This window comes from Gorilla gorilla, chromosome 4 (genome assembly GCF_029281585.2).
Source record: "Gorilla gorilla gorilla isolate KB3781 chromosome 4, NHGRI_mGorGor1-v2.1_pri, whole genome shotgun sequence".
Taxonomy (NCBI): domain Eukaryota; kingdom Metazoa; phylum Chordata; class Mammalia; order Primates; family Hominidae; genus Gorilla; species Gorilla gorilla.
Window position 1 is genome coordinate 13,049,997 of NC_073228.2, and position 17,002 is coordinate 13,066,998.

Consider the following 17,002-nt stretch of genomic DNA (forward strand, 5'->3'; position numbering starts at 1 on the left):
TGGGTGCCCACAGCCGGGCGCAGGCAGGTTCACAGCCAGGAAGCCCGCCTCACCACCCTACACATGTTCATCCCTTCATATGCCTGGGTCTTTCCTGGAACACAAAACTGTTTTGGGAAAAGTCCTTCGGCTCCCACATTTGTGGACTAAGAGAGGAAACTGTGAGCGGAGCCCAGCCAATGTCTCTGCTGCGATCCTACTGGCTCCTGGGCGCCTGGGCCCACCCCCGTCTCTTGTTGGCTGGTCAAAAATATGGCCAGTTTATATAAAATCCTGTTTTGCTCACAGTAACCACACCCCCCACCCCCCAACTAAACTGGCCAGGCGCACTTAAAATTCTAAGGCCTCCATTTGAAAAAGGGATCCTGTCAGTTTCTCAATAGGCCACCCGCCCACAGAAACGGGGAGGTGGCGACAGGGAACGGCCCCTGCTCCAAAGGACACCCCTTGGCTCGCCCCGAGGCTGGGTTCGAAGGGACCCCGGGGTGGCGGGGGACGGAGCAGCGTAGCCCTCCAGAGTCGAGCTGAAGGGGAAAGGGTAGCGGGTGGGTCGCCTGGTGCCCTGGAGGGACGGGGCGCGAGTCCCACGCGCTGAGTCACAGGGACCCCGGGCGCAGAAGGCCACGCAGCGGGGACCGGAGTCGGGGGGCTGGGGGCGTCCGGGGACCCCCGCGCGGGTGCGGGCCGCGGGCGCCAGGTGGTGCGGAAAGCCCCCGACGTGCCAGGCCGGGCACAACAAAAGCGCGGGCTGGGGGGAGGCGCGGGCGGAGGGGGAGGAGGGGGCTGCTGGGAGCGCCCAGAGCCTGCATTGGCCGCCAGCCACCGGGAGGAGGAGCAGAAAATCCTCCGAGCGCAATAAAACTGCGGCCCGGCCCAAGCCCGCAGCAAACACATCCGTAGAAGGCAGCGCGGCCGCTGGGAGCTGCAGCACCGCTCGCCCGCCGCCCCCCACCCCGCCGCCCCGCCCGGCGAATTGCGCCCCGCGCCCCTCCCCTCGCGCCCCCGAGACAAAGAGGAAAGTTTGCGCGGCCGAGCGGGGCAGGTGAGGAGGGTGAGCCGCGCGGGAGGGGCCCGCCTCGGCCCCGGCTCAGCCCCCGCCCGCGCCCCCAGCCCGCCGCCGCGAGCAGCGCCCGGACCCCCCAGCGGCGGCCCCCGCCCGCCCAGCCCCCCGGCCCGCCATGGGCGCCGCGGCCCGCACCCTGCGGCTGGCGCTCGGCCTCCTGCTGCTGGCGACGCTGCTTCGCCCGGCCGACGCCTGCAGCTGCTCCCCGGTGCACCCGCAACAGGCGTTTTGCAATGCAGATGTAGGTAAGGAGCGGCGACCCCAGCCCCCGCGCGGGGCCCCACCTCCCCCGCGACCCCGAGGGTTCGCAGACGCCCCGCCCTCCCGCCGCTGGCCGAGGGACCCCAGCGCCCGCCTCTTGGTCCCTCGGCGCCTTTTCGAATCCTGCAAGTGGACGCCCAGAGCCGACTTTCTTTCCCCCCTCCCTCCTCTCCCTTTCTTTCCCTCTCTTTGCCGAGATGCGTCTCAACCTCAAAATTCCACCGAAATTCCGCCGCAGCTCCAGCCCCAGGAAAGGGAGCCAGTTTGGGTTTTGGCAGGCGGCGCGCCCTGGGATGCCAGCGCTGGGGGCGGGGAGCGTGGGGGACACGGCGTGGGGGCGGGGGGCTGGAGGACTGGGGACCCCAGGAAGAAACTTTCGCAGATAAGGTGGGAGTTGGGCTTCTCTGGGCTTGGGGCTGGGTGGGGAAGGGCTTCTCTGCTGGGGCTTCTCCCACCAGCCCCATTTGGGGGCTCCCCGATCAAGCCAGGGTGGGATGGAAGCCCGCCCTACCCGAGGCAGGTTCCACAGGCCCAGAGGGGCAGGTGAAAAAGCCGGTGGCGTCTCCTGGCGTGGCTCCTTGCTTGTGCCCTGCCCAGGAGGCCCTGCAAACTGGCTGGGCAGGGACCGGGACCCCCGAATGTTCCGCTTTTTCGTGACGTCCACAAAAGCTGGAGACTTTGGTGACCGGACCCGGCACGTGGGACTGTGTTGCTGCTCAGATTCCCCAGCAAATACCCATGACCTCCGGACTCCTAGCCCCCAAAAGACAGGCGCCATGGAGGGAGGGAGGAGGGGCCCAGTTATTTGTTCTGATCCATAGAGGGGGAGGACCAGCAGAAATGGGAGGAACCCGCTGGCCCGAAGTTTCCACCCTGGTCCTGCACCTCAAGCCTCTGCAGCCCTGGTGCTGGTCAGCATGGTTTTCCTGGGGCAAGTCTGGCTACACAGCAGGTGGTCTCGGAGCCCCCTGCCCTCCTTCCTTCTTATGTCTGAGTCTCAGTCGAGTGACCTGTCCAGGGCAGATGGAGCAAGGCGGGGTGCCCCCTCACCTGCCCAAAGTGGAGGTGGGAGTTTCTGTTTCTCCTGCTGTCAGCCACGCCCTTCCCATACCCCGCCCACGGCTTCTTGCCCCACCCCGGTTAGCCCTAGGAGCTGCGTGCCCAGCTGGGGAAGTTTTCAGTTGCACCAATCTATTGAGATCACAGGTCTCAGGTGGCTCAGGCCACCTGGGTGGAAGGCTTGGTGTGTGCCTGTGTCACAGTTTCCACAAAACCCAGTTTGGGGGAAATGAGGTCTTTTCTCCAGTTTAGCCTTGGTGCTCAGCAAGATTTGTGGGTGAAGGAGAGGTTCCTTTGATGAGGGAGCCATAATGGGCCTTTCTCTGGGGGTCCATGAGGAGTGCAGGCCTGTCCAGGCTCCTTGGCTGACCAGCACGTGCTGGGGCAGGATGTAGCCAAGGCCCAGAAGGAGGCTGTGTATAAAAGGACCTGGGAGTTGGATTTGTAGGAGTGGGGCCTTGGGACCCCTTCCCCTCCCGCCCCCGCCACCCCGCCCCACACACACACTCCTCAGCTGTGTGGGAGAATGTCCAGGCAGCCACTCTGTCCTTGCTTGGCATAAGTTAAGGCGGCCACTGAGCTTGGAGCTGTTTCTGCGTGGGGTGTGGATCCAGGATGGCAGAGGGTGGAGGGCTGCAGTGCGTGCCTCCCGCCTCCTTCATGCTCGGCGCAGCACTCTCCTCTTCTGGGTTGCCTGGCATTTGTGTCTAAATCTTTGCATCAAAATCATCCTGTAGCTAAAACTTTTCACCCCATCCCGGCTCAGAGGCCCAGTCAGATGCCAGAGTTGCACTGCAGAGCTCAGGGCATTTGCTTCCTGTGGCCGCTGTGACAAACGACCACAAATGGGGGGGCTTAAAAGAACAGGAATCGATTCTCTGTAGCTCAGGAGGCCAGAAGTCTGAAAAGGTGTCCGCAGAGCCAGTTCCTTCTGGGGGCTGTGAGGGAGAATCTCTTCCAGGCCTCTCTCCTTGATGTTCCTTGGTTCCATTTCCAAGGAACACATCACTTCCATTTCCGCCTGTCTTCACGTGGCCTTCTCTCGTGTGTCTCTGTGTCCAAATTTCCCTGTTCTTTTTTTTCTTTTTTTTTTGGAGAGCAGGCTTGAGTGCAAATGGCGCAATCTCGGCTCACTGCAGCCTCCGCCTCCTGGGTTCGAGCAATTCTCCTGCCTCAGCCTCCCAAGTAGCTGGGGTTACAAGCACCTGCCACCACACCCGGGTAATTGTTTGTATTTTTAGTAGAGACAGGAATTCGCCATGTTGGCCAGGCTGGTCTCGAACTCCTGGCCTCAGGTGATCCGCCTGCCTCAGCCTCCCAAAGTGCTGGGATTACAGGCGTGAGCCACCGCGCCCAGCCATATTGCCCCGTTCTTCTAAGGACAGCAGCCATTGGATTTAGGGCCCACCCTAATCCAGTATGACTTCATCTTGATAGATCAACAAATACCCTATTTCCAAATAAGGTCATATTCATAGGATCTGACTAGATGTGCATTTGAGGGGGGACATAATTCAGCCCATACACCAGGCTGCCTTCTCTTATTCCCAGTCACCCTTTCCGTGCTCAACCAACTTGGGATAAACAACCCAGGACATCCCAGGGTAGGGTCCCGGAACAAATCCCACAGGGATGACAGCGGCCTGTCTATTCTCCAGTGTTCGATTCTCCTCGAAGCGATGCAGGTTTGTGACTTTCTCAGCAATGGTTCCCCATTCTGGCTCAGAGCAGAATTGCCTGGAAGATTCTTAAAGATTGCTCAGGTCTAGGTCCCTTTGCAGATACAGAGGGTCTTGCTCAGACTTCGGCTTTTGCAGTTTTAAAAGGCCCACAGGTGATTTAACCAGGGCTGTGACCCAGGGGTCTCAGAAAGGGGGTACAGTGGAGGTTAATAAAGGCTGGCTTGTTATGTGGCAAGCTGGCTCCTTTTACTCTTGGCTGCATGCAGCCTTGTTAAATGGCTTGGTGTCTACAAGAGGCAATTGGCTTAAGAAACAGTCAGATTTCTGTCTGCCCGGCTGAGGATTTCTGGGAGGTATCTCCCTAGCAGCTCTTGCAGCTGGTAGGACCGGAACTGTGGTCGGCAAAGATAATTCATGATGAGGTGGTGATGTTTAGGATAAGGGATGGTAAGAGGTGACCTGATTTCTTCCTGGAAGGCCCCAGGTCCTTGTCCTTTCTAGCAAGGCCAGCACAAACGGGAAGCATTTTGTGTCTCAGTTACAGCACTGTTCAAACGCGCTGCTGGCCCGGCTCCCTCTCACCCAGTGAAATCCTTCACATCTACTGCCAACCTGCACAGCTACAGGGATCTGGCTGGAAATTAGCTTTGGGCTCACCATTCAGGCAGTCCCATGCCTGGAGCCACTTAGCCAGCTGAGCTACTTGGCAGACTCGGGCTGCTTGGGCCCGTTTCTGGACTCAAGGGTAAAGCCAGGAGCTCTCTGGATGCAGAGAATAAAACCTCTCCTCTGGCTCGGGTGGCAGTACCTAACGCCACACATTATCCTAGAAGACCTCTGCGATGACATCTTCCTCACATGTTCCCATCTCCAGAAACTGTCCTCTGCAAACCCCCCGAGGAGCTCCAGCTCCAGCTAGACAGGGGTCCACAACCAAGAGGGGAACACCTGCTATTTCCTGGGGTGAACAGCCAAGGGTGACCTGGTTCCTGGGGGACACAGTGACAGGGACCAGACAGATAGTAGGGGCCACCCCAGAAAACACACAGCACGCAGTCAAAAATGGCTCTGTCTTCAGGACACGTGCTCAGGAAAAGCAACACAGCATCAGATTCATGTGAGCTGGGTCAGGCCTTCCATGTGAGGGGGCGGCGTGGCGCTTTTTAAAGAAACTGTTGGCGACTCGTTGTGCGAAGTATGTGATCGATCTGTATTGTCAGTTTTGTTCATCTTGATTTTTCATATTGGGCTTGTCTGTGTTTCAACAAGCAATTATGGAGTGGCTGCCTCTGCCCCGGGGGATGTAAGGGAGAAGCAAGACATTGTCCCTGTGGTGGGGGACGCAGGGGGTGGTACATCTTGGCACCAGGCAGTGTGGAAGGGGGTTCCTGCTGCCCGGCGTGGTGAGCAGGCCTCCCCTCCTCAACTGCCCGGGTGTGGTATAAAGTCAGTCCACTCAGTGTGGTTTCGGTAAATAATTAACAACAGATAAACTTTCGAAATAACCAAAATTCAGGAGTAATCATGTGACAATGTGAAATGCATTTGCAAGATGTGAGGATAGAAGGCCCCATGGTAGGTTGAGGAGGGAGCTGTGGGGAGAACTGAGGCTCTTCGGCTTGGTTTTGAACAGCGTCCTTGGAGGGACAGGATCTGTCAGGGGAGTCACTGACCCCTGAATTACTGGCAGCTCCCAAGGCAGGGGGACTGGAAGAGCAGGGAGAGCTGTGCACAGCCTGGAGGTATGGCAGGTGCTGGAAGGAGCTCTCTGGACAACACACGTTTCTCCCTATCTGGGATCTGAGGACAGTGCCAGCCTCGGAGCCTCTCGGGCCTCCGCTATTTGCACCCTTCTGGGAGTGCAGAGCCACTTACGCAGTCCCGGCCTGTCGTTTGTGAGCTGCAGGTGGGCTTGGGTACTGCCTCCCTCCTCCCTGCTGTCGCAGCCAGGTTGCTAGGTAGATGCCACTGGTGTGGGCTGAGAGGTTCAGACTCTGTGGCGACATCTGAGCACATGGAGAACAGGGCATAGATGACTCCTGGGAGACTGAGAGGCGCAGGCAGCCGTCTCCAGTCCTGATGCAGAACCACTGACTCGATGCAGTGGGGGTCGCGTGTAGGGGTGAACCTCTTGGGTTCCGAAACAACAAAGAGGTCTGCCTGAGGCTTCCCAGGCAGCTGCGAGGATGGATGCACCAGCAGGGAGGAGGAGATGAGAAGGAAGCAAAGACAGGCAGACGTGGCAGTGGCAGGGGCAGGAGGGGTGCATGCCCTGGACGCTCCCTCTGTCCCCCGGTGCACGCACAGGCTCACAAACCAGGGACGGAGGGCAAGTGGCTGCATGGCTAGGATGGTCTTTTTTTCTTTTTCTTTTTTTTCGAGATGGAGTCTCACTCTGTCTCCAGGCTGGAGTGCAGTGGCGCTATCTTGGCTCACTGCAAGCTCCGCCTCCCGGGTTCATGCCATTCTCCTGCCTCAGCCTCCCGAGTAGCTGGGACTACAGATGCCCGCCACCATGCCTGGCTAATTTTTTTGAATTTTTATTAGAGACGGGGTTTCACCGTGTTAGCCGGGATGGTCTCGATCTCCTGACCTCGTGATCCGCCCGCCTCGGCCTCCCAAAGTGTTGAGATTCCAGGCTTGAGCCACCGCACCCAGCAGATGGTCTTTTTCAAGAGGGGAGGGCAGAGTGAAGGAATCAAGGTTAGGGAGGGTGAAGAAGCCGCATCTGGAGGACGGCGCTGGGGACCGTAACCCCCGGTCATTTAGCGGCAGCAGGGTGGGGTGTGCACAGGTGTTCTAAGCCAAGGGACCAACTGCCCCAGGAAAGGTGAGAGTTCTGGGTACAGAGTAGGCCAAAGAGGAGCCTGGGGACTCAGGGGGACCCACAAGGAGATTGGGGCCAAATGTCACGGCTCTGGCTTGTCATGTGACATCTGCATTCCATCCCGGGACCCACACAGCCACCAAGGATGTTCTGGCTGTGGAATGACAGCGGGCGTTGCCCAGGGAGCCTGGTAGAAGGCAGCTGCCTGACTCCGCGTGCTGGAGCGGGCCTGGGGGTGGCACTGGAGTTTCAGGACTCTCCAGGTGCTGCTGCCGCCCACCAAAGTTGGCATAGACCAGTCGTCTCCAGAGGGGTGCCCAGTACAGCCTTGGTGCTAAGAATGTTATGAATAGTTGGCATCTGGATTCAGAGTTGTACTCCAAATATAATTTTTTTTTTTTTTTGAGATGGAGTCTTGCTGTGTCACCCAGGCTGGAGTGCAGTGGTGCAATCACAGATCACTGCAGCTTCAACTTCCTGGCCCAAGCGATTCTCCCACCTCAGTCTCCCAAGCAGCCACCACGCCCAGCTAATTTTTTGAATTTTTTGTAGAGATGGGGTTTCACCGTGTTGCCCAGGCTGGTCTCGAACTCCTGAGCTCAAGTGATCTGCCCACCTTGGCCTCCCAAAGTGCTGGGATTACAGGTGTGAGCCACGGTGCCTGGCCTATATATACTTTTTTAATGAATATCTGATATTGTGAGTGCTTGGCCAAGGTTTTGTTTTTGTTGCCCGTGGGTCTGAACAGAAAGTGTGGAGACTCTGACCACCTCAGTGTCGGGGGGTGGAGTAAGCAGGCAGATGAGCTGCCCTGAGATTGCTGGGAGGAGGGAAGGCGGGCAGACCCAGACTTCCCAGTGGAGAGATGGTCAGGAGCATGGATGTCTCAGAGTGGCAGGCAGGATGAAGCTGGTGTCTCCAGGACCTCCCAGGGCCCACCTGCCTGGACCCCTGCAGCCTGTGCCCTGACGCCCTGGTGCCCTCTTGCATTTGCTGGGACGTGGCTGTGCAGCGGCAGAGGGAAGGGCACAGAGACCCCGCCCCGATGATTCCCACCTTACAACTGAGGGCTGAGCTACTCCCCAGTCAGCCAGGTCAGGTTGGAGCCCAGGGAAAGCTTCTGGAGCCCCAGCAAGTCAGGTTGAGAGTGTGTTTACGCTAAGAAGCAAATTGAGGAACAGTCTTTATAAAAGAGGGGTCTTAACTCAGAGTGTGTGAACACCCAGCCAGAGATAGGCCTGGCGGGTTTGGGGGTGGTCACAAGCCCGGAAACTGTAAGTGAAGTTGTGTGTGTGTGTGAGCGCGCGTTGTGTGTGTGTGTGAGCGCGCGTACGTGTTTTTTTTTGTGGACAGTGGCAGCCGCCAACTTCTCAAAGGTGCCTGTGGCCCTCCAAACGTCAAGTCACTGCCATTTAAAAGGAGTCTTTTTATAGGTTGCAAGTCTTCTGTTTGTTGTGAGTATCTGCCTAGTCTCAGAGCTGAGCGATGGTAACGATCTTGCCTTTCTCTCCTCTTCCACCCTCATTCTGCACTCGGCCGCCCTGGGCAGCCAGGGTCCGCTCAGACACTACCACCACGAGGCGAGTCCGAGGCAGACCTGTAACCAGCTCTGGGGAAAGGATGCCATCAGTGTCCTTTGGCCTCCTAGCTGGTCTCAGGGATGGCTCCAAAGACCTGGGAGTTTCTGTGGTTGTCTTCCATGGGGAAGGCGTCCTTGGTAGACGGCAGCTGCTCTTTCATCTCAAACTCTGATCACAGCTGGACCACACATGGCCTGAGGGAACTCCAGACCTCACCAGTTAGGAAGGGCCTGGTGTCTATGTCTTAAATACCTGCTTCTTACAGAATTTATTCACTTAAGTGTTTTTATATTTTGTTTTACAATAGAATTTGGGTGCCTATCGTACACAGAAATACTATGGCAAGTGTGTCAAGGAATTTATTTAGTTTTTTGAGATGGAGTTTTGCTCTGTCGCCCAGGCTGGAATGCAGTGGTGCGATCTCGGCTCACTGCAACCTCCGTCTCCTGGGTTCAAGCAATTCTCCTGCCTCAGCCTCCCGAGTAGCTGGGATTACAGGTGTGTGCTGCCATGCCCAGCTAATTTTTGTATTTTTAGTAGAGACGGGGTTTCACCCTGTCGGCCAGGCTGGTGTCGAACTCCAAAGCCATGGTGCCCGTCTTCAAGGAAGTGAGCGCAGGAATGCGAAGATCATCTTGCAGGCTGCACCTCTTGCTAGAGACTCTTACCGAGGTTAGGACACTGTTGAGATTGTGGGCCCTGAGGGGTGGATCTTATCAGAGCTAAGATAAGCCCCGAGGAAAGGTCCTGGGGTGGGTATGAGGAGCCCAGGGTGGCTGTGGTAGAGAGTGTACCACAGGGGGACAGAGTCATTAGAACAAAGTATGGCCAGGCTTGAGCCCAGGTGGAGCAGCAAAGCCTGGAGGCCCGGCAGTGGGACTCCGGGGAAGGCTTTATGGCCCCTGCACTGGGGGAGAGGGGGCAGACAGGAGCGGGATGACACTGAGGGGGAAGGTGGTGTTGAGAGGCTCGCAGTTACCAGGGGAGCAGAGCTCCCACCTGCACTGGGGAAGACCCAGGAGATGGAAGGCAGGCCCTGAGCGGGGCCATGGGTCGCAGGCAGACACAGAAGGAGATGCCTCTGGAGCTTGACCCAGTGCCTGGGAGCCAGATGCCCTCTAACCTGGTCAGGAGCTCAGGCGGGCAGAGGTCTCTGTTGAGTTCTGCTGGAATCTGGTGACCAGAAAGCCTCGGCGAGAGGGATTTGAGCTAGAACTTCAGCAGACAGTGGAAATTGTGTAACGGGGCCTTGGAGGGAACAGGAAACGGAGCGTTGAGGGGGAAGGGAGCCAGCAGTAGCGAGGGGAACTGACATTCATAGCAAACAGGGTGAGCGGGGGTCAAATGCTGGCCCCAGATTGAGTCCAGCAGAGCGATCCGGGACAGGTGGCCTCTCTCTGCCCCCGCTTCCACACCTCCAAAAAGGAGAGGCGAATTTCCTGCCTCCCAGGGAGCTCTCGGAGCTAGTGGGGGACACCAGCTCTTTCTGCATCAAACCCTGGCTCTCCCTGTCTTTGTGTTCTTGTTCCTCCCCACCCCGCCCTGAGGGAGGCCTGGGAGCAGCCAGGGAGGTGAATCATGACATGGTGATAATGACTATGGCAACAATAACAGCTGGCAGAGGTGCCAAGGGCTTGGAGGTATGTTCTTGCTCTTCACTAGTGTCAACCCATTTCCTTCCCTATCCTCATCCCCATTGTACAGACGATCCAACGGAGGCACAGGCCCACTAAGGAACCTGCTCAGGGTTAGCTGGCTAGGAAATAGCAGAGTAAAAGAAGAGATGGTTTTTAGGCCGGGCACGGTAGAATCACACCTGGAATCCCAGCACTTGGGGAGGCCGAGGGATGTGGATCGCCTGAGGTCGGGAGTTCAAGACCAGCCTTGCCGACATGGTGAAACTCCATGTCTACTAAAAATAAAAAAATTAGCTGGGCGTGGTGGTGCACGCCTGTAATCCCAGCTACTCGGGAGGCTGAGGCATGAGAATCGCTTGAACCTGGGAAGCAGAGGTTGCAGTGAGCCGACATCGCACCACTGCACTCCTGCCTGGGTGACAGAGTGAGACTCTGTCTCAAAAAAAAAGAAGAAAAAAAGAGAGAGAGATGGCTTTTAAAAGGAGGTACAGCAACAGAATGGTGCTGATTCAGACTGACACTGGCTTGGGGAAGAATGGTCTAGGCTGTGGAGCTGGGCTGAAGCTCTACAGGTGACGGATGGAGCCACTGAGGAGGGAGAGGAGCTCCTGAGGCTGGCCTTGTTCATGAGGTTTGCCTGTCTGCTGGAGATAAGCTAAATCAATTAAGCTTTCTCCCTGCCGCAACAGAGTGAGCAGACATTTCAAATGATATTACAGATTTGTGTTTATGACCTAGAAAAATGTTGAGAGCACAGTGCTTTCAAAAGCCCAGACTGGGCCGGGTGCAGTGGCTCACGCCTGTAATCCCAGCACTTTGGGAGGCCGAGGTGGGTGGATCACCTGAGGTCAGGAGTTTGAGACCAGCCTGGCCAACATCATGAAACCCCATCTCTACTAAAAATACAAAAATTAGCTGGGCGTGGTGGCGGGCACCTGTAATCCCAGCTACTCAGTAGGCTGAGGCAGGAGAATCACTTGAACCCGGGAGGCAGAGGTTGCAGTGAGCCGAGATCGTGCCACTGCATGCCAGCCTGGGCAACAGAGCAAGACTCCGTCTCAAAAAAAAAAAAAAAAGCCCAGACTGGCCAGGCGCAGTGGCTTACACCTGTAATCCCAGCACTTTGGGAGGCTGAGGCGGGAGGATCACTTGAGCCCAGGAGTTCCAGATCAGCCTAGGCAACATAGCAAGACCTCATCTCTACATAAAATAAATTAAAAATTTAAAAATTAGCCAGGGGTGGTGGCACATGCCTGTAGTCCCAGCTACTCGGGAGGCTGAAGTGAGAGGATCACTGGAGCCCAAGAGTTTGAGGCTGCAGTGAGCTATGATTGTACCAGCCTGGGGGACAGAGCAAGACTCTGTCTATAAAGAAAAAAAAACAGCTCGGCTGGGTGCGGTAGCTCATTCCTATAATCCCAGTGCTTTGGGAGGCCAAGGTGGGTGGATCACCTGAGGTCAGGAGTTCGAGACCAGCCTGGCCAACATCATGAAACCCCATCTCTACTAAAAATACAAAAATTAGCCGGGCATGGTGGCGGGTGCCTGTAATCCCAGCTATTCAAGAGGCTGAGGCAGGAGAATCACTTGAACCCAGGAGGTGGAGGTTGCAGTGAGCTGAGATCGGGCCACTGTACTCCAGCCTGGGAGACAGAGCGAGACTCCATCTCAAATAAATAAATAAATAAGTAAATAAAAGAATAGCCAAAATTTCGAAGGCAGATGAATGCCAATAATGTTCTCAAGAAGCAATAAAACATTGGGTTATAACCTGTGCCTCTGAAGACTGAAGGGGAAGTCAGGCAGGCCCCAGCCAGCGTTAGTCGCAGCTGCCTGCTCTCCCAGGTCAGCCCTTGCACCCTTGCAGAGGAAGCCGTCCCTTCCGCCTCTCTCCATCATAAAGAAAACTTCTCTGTCTCTCCATTCACGTCCCAAATGCCTTCTAACTTTAAAATAATTACACAACTATATGTGTTAATCATGGAAAAGACACTTAAGCAAAAAGAAAGAAAAATCGCCCTGATTGTATCCATTGCCTAGAATTTTTTTTATTTTCCCCCCCGAGACTGAGTTTCGCTCCGTGGCCCAGGCTGGAGTGCAGTGGTGCAATCTTGGTTCGCTGCAACCTCCACCTCCTGGGTTTAAGCAATTCTCCTGCCTCAGCCTCCAGAGTAGCTGGGATTACAGGTGTGAGCCACCGTGCCCGGCCTATGTTTTTTGTTTTTTGTTGTTGTTGTTTTTCTGAGACAGGTTCTTGCTCTGTCACCCAGGCTGGAGTGCAGTGGCATGATCATGGCTCACTGCAGCCTCAACCTCCTGGGCTTAAGCAGTCCTCCTACCTCAGCTTCTCAAGTAGCTGGAACTATGGGAGCATACCAGCACACCCAGCTAATTTTTACATTTTTTGTCGAGACGAGGTTTTGCCATGTTGCCCAGTCTAGTCTTGAACGCCTGGGCTCAAGCCATCTTCTCACCTCGGCCTCCCAAAGCACTGGGATTACAAGCATGAACCACTGCACCCAGCCTGCTTTTGAGCTGCTTTATTGAGATGTAAATTCACATACCATGAGGTCACTCCTCTAAAGTGCACAGTTCAGCGGTTTGAGTACATTCATAGAGCCGCACAGCCATCATCTCTAATTTTGCAGCTTCCAGAGTAGGGCCTCAACGTGGGTTCACCTGATGTTTCCCCAGATAGACTCAGGTCAAACGCTGTTGTTAGAGCCCTGCAGAGCCGCGGGTCTCAGCCCTTGTTGGTATGGCCAGGTCCTATAGCCGGCAGTCGGCCTCCCAAAATGTTGCTGGCTTTTTCCAGCGGTTGGCAAACTAGACCCACTGCTGGGCTGATGGCCTGTTGTTGTAAATATTTTTTTTTCTTTTTGCCACCACACCCAGCTAATTTTTGTATTTTTAGTAGAGACAGGGTTTCACTATGTTGGCCAGGCTGGTCTGGAACTCCCAACCTCAGGTGATCTGCCCGCCTCGGCCTCCCAAAGTACTGGGATTACAGGCTTGTGCCACGGTGCCTGGCCTAGTGCAAATAAAGTTTTATTGGAACACAGCCACGCCCACTGGTAAGGCCAAACCCACGTGGCTTTTGTGCTATAACAACAGAGTTGAATGGTGGTGATCAAGGACTGTATGGGCCTCAAAGTCTAAATTACTTACCAGCTGGCTCTTCATAGAAACCTTTTCGGATCCCCAGCCTAGGTCATCGCAGGCTGATGGCACAGGTCTGGGCTTCCCAGTCCTTGTGTAGCTGGCTCCTCTCTCCCCGGATTGCCTGTTCCCTGCTTTCCAGAAGCAAGCAGGTGGCCTGGGAAGAAGTGGAAACTGCAGGGTGTCATTCTCCAAGCCGATGCTGAAGATGCAATGCCTTCACCCGCCTCTTCTGTGCTCTTCATCGCACGGGTGGGCTAGAGCAGGGAAGATGGACTTTCAGGCTGGAGCCTGGCTTTCTGTGGTGGGATGTTCTGTGGGTACCGAGACCCCCTTACTGCATCTTCAGGGACAGAATCTGGCTTGGGTTGAGAGTTTATTTGGCCCTTTCTGATCTGTAATCAGGAGAGATTGATTGAGCTTTCCTGACACAGACATGGCAAAGCAAACTGCCAGTGGGGCAGGCTTTGCCAAGGCTCGTCATGGTAGTGGAGGCCTGGTCAGAGCACCCGCCAACAGCTGCTGCTTAACCAAGGACGGAATGAGGAAATGGACATTTCAGAGAAAAGAGGCCACATGAAAAGTATTGGAGAAAAGAGCCTGGGCTTTGGAGTCAAGTGGGACTGGTTCTGAATCCCGACTGTGTGCCTCTCTGAGCCTCGGTTTCCTCTTCTGTAAAAGCAAGATCAGACTCTTCAGTGTGGTGCCATGGGAGATTAATATTTTTTTTTTGAGACAGAGTCTCACTCTGTTGTCCAGGCTGGAGTGCAGTGGCACAATCTTGGCTCACTGCATCCTCTGTCTCCCGGCTTCAAGCAATTCTCCTGCCTCAGCCTCCCCAGTAGGTGGGATTTCAGGCGTGTGCCACCATGCCCAGCTCAATTTTTTTTTTTTTTTTGTATTTTTAGTAGAGATAGGGTTTCACCATGTTGGCCTGGCTGGTCTTGAACTCCTGACCTCAAATGATCCACCCGCCACAGCCTCCCAAAGTATTGGGATTATAGGCGTGAGCCACCACGCCCTGCCAAGATTAAATTTTTGATGAGTGAGTCAAATGGAGGCCAGGTGGGGTGGCTCATGCCTGTAATCTCAGCACTTTTGGAGGCCGAGGTGGGCGGATCACTTGAGGTCAGGAATTTGAAACAAGCCTGGCCAACATGGCGAAACCCCATCTCTACTAAAAATATTTTTTAAATTAGCTGGGCGTGGTGGCGGGTACCTGTAATCCCAGCTACTCGGGAGGCTGAGGCAGGAGAATCACTTGAACCCAGGCGGAGGTTGCAGTGAGCTGAGATCACGCCACTGCACTCCAGCGTGGGTGACAGAGTGAGACTCTGTCTCAAAAAAAAAAAAAAAACCACAAAAAAAAACAACAAAAGCACTGGAGGAGCTCAATAGTTAGTTAGTTTGTCCCAGACCCTCCTAGAATGTTGAGATCCTGGACAGTGCTTCTGAGAAACCTGCAGTCACTGTCCAAGGAGCCCTTAAGGAAGAAAGGCAGGAGTGTGGGGCAGGAAGACCGGCTTCCCCTTTCCATTCCACACGGCTGGCTCGCGATATTCTGTTTCTCCTGCGACAGCCTGGTTCCTCCCTGCTCCCCAGCTCACCTCTGCCACGTTTCTTCCCTCAGTCCAGATCAAGAGTTCAAGGGACGGGGACAGATGATCAGAAAGGCCCAGCTCAGGCAAGGAAGGGGAGAAAAGGGAACTCGTATATGCGGTGGGTGGGAATGGAAAGTAGTACAGTCACTATGGTGGAGGTTCCTCAAAAAACTACAAATAGAACCGCCATATGATCCAGCAGTCCCACGACTGGGCATTTATCCAAAGGAAAGGGAATCAGTGCATCAGAGAGACACCTGCACCCCCATTGTCCTGGCAGCACTGTTCACAATAGCCAAGATATGGAATCAACCTCAGTGTCCAACAACAGATGAATGGCTAAAGAATGAAATAGTATTTCATTGTGGATGTTGGTACATCTACACAATGAAATACTACTCAGCCATAAAACAGAATGAAATCCTGTCATTTGCAGCAACATGAATGGAACTGGAAGACGTTAAGTGAAATAAGCCAGGAACAGAAAGTTAAACATGGCATGTTCTCACTCATATGGGAAAGCTAAAAAAAAGAAAAGTTGATCTCATCGAAGTCAAAAGTAGAACAGAGAATACTAGAGTCTGGGAAGGGTTGGGGGAGGAGAGAGGGAGAGATTTGTTAAAGGATACAAAATTACAGCTAGATAGGAGGAATGAGTTATAGTGTTCCATGTCACTGTTGGATTAATGTAATTAACAATAGGCCAGGCGGTGGCCCACACCTTTAATCCCAACACTTTGGGAGGCCAAGGTGGGCGGATCACCTGAGGCCAGGAGTTCGAGACCAGCCTGGCCAAAATGGTGAAACCTTGTCTCTACTAAAAATATAAAAATTAGCCAGGCCTGGTTGTGTGTACCTGTGATCCCAGTTACTCAGGAGGCCGAGGCAGGAGAATCGCTTGAACCCGGGAGGTGGAGGTTGCAGCGAGCCGAGATCACGCCACCACACTCTAGCCTGGGCTACAGAGCGAGACTCCGTGTCTCAAAAAAAAAGAAAAAGAAAAAGAAATTAACAAAAGTATATTGTATAGTTTCAAATAGCTCGGAGTACATTGAACGTTCCTACCACAAAGAAAGAAATGCTTGAGATGATGGCTGTGCTAATTACCCTGATCTGATCACTATACATTGTATGTATCTAAACATCACTATATACGCCATAAATATTACAATTATTATGTGTCCATTAAAAAGAAAGGCCCAGCCCAGCTCACATAAGGACGGCAGGTGTGTTCCTTAAAGCATCACACTGGGTCCCAGTACTAGACGGACACTCCGCCTCGGGTTGTGTGACTCTGCCTTTTCTGTGCCCTAGTTCCCTGTTTGCTCCAGCTAGTTGAGAATCCACACTGCCTGGGTCACAGTGCCCGGCCTGGGTCCCGTAATGTTGTGGCGGGGGGGTGGTGGGAACAAGGGAGAAAGCCAGGAGTGCCAGCAAGGCCGGCTACTTGGAGTGTCGGTAGCATGACGCTGCACGTCTAGAGCATGTACAGAAACCCGATGAGACCCGAGCCTTACAGTGACCCTAGGTACAGAGGACGTTTGTCACCACTGGGTCTCTCTAACACTGGGAAGGTGACATAATCCGTTTGCCCACGGTCACACGGCAGCTGGGGGTCCAGCTGCACCATGGCCAGGCCTCTGGCACCACGTGATGGGGTACGGGGTGCTTCAGTGACACAGCACTTGACGTGACATGAGGGAGAAAGGACTGGGCGGGGGGTCATTCATGGGCTTCAGGTCCGGGGGGATTATTATGCTCAGAAGGCATGTGCTGACACTGTGGCAGGAGAGCTCTGGGGACACATGGGCTCCTTGATTTATCTTTTTTTTTTTTAAGAGATGAGGGTCTTGCTCTGTCACCCAGGCTGGAGTGCAGTGGCGTGATCCTAGCTCACTGTAGCTTTAACCACCTGGGCTCAAGCAATCCTCCCACTTCAGCCTCCCGAGTAGCTGGGATTGCAGGTGTGTGCCACCACGCTTGGCTAATTTTTAAAATTACTTTTGTGTTTAGAAACCAGATCTCGCTATGTTGCCCAGTCTGGTCTCGAACTCCTGGGTTCAAGTGATCCTCCCACCTCAGCCTCCCAAAGTGCTAAGATTTCAGGCATGGGCCACTGCACCTGACCTACCT

General features: G+C 54.7%; 1 protein-coding gene across 1 annotated transcript in view; it reads left to right on the forward strand.

Annotated features, from left to right (window-relative positions):
* The first annotated feature begins 882 nt into the window (after positions 1–882).
* The window catches only part of TIMP2 (TIMP metallopeptidase inhibitor 2), a 73,376-nt gene continuing 57,256 nt past the window's right edge, over positions 883–17,002 (forward strand). The window contains exon 1 of the mRNA XM_019027393.4: positions 883–1,308. Within this exon, the coding sequence (XP_018882938.4) occupies positions 1,179–1,308 (130 nt within the window). The 5' untranslated portion in view covers positions 883–1,178. The remainder of the gene's footprint in view (positions 1,309–17,002) is intronic.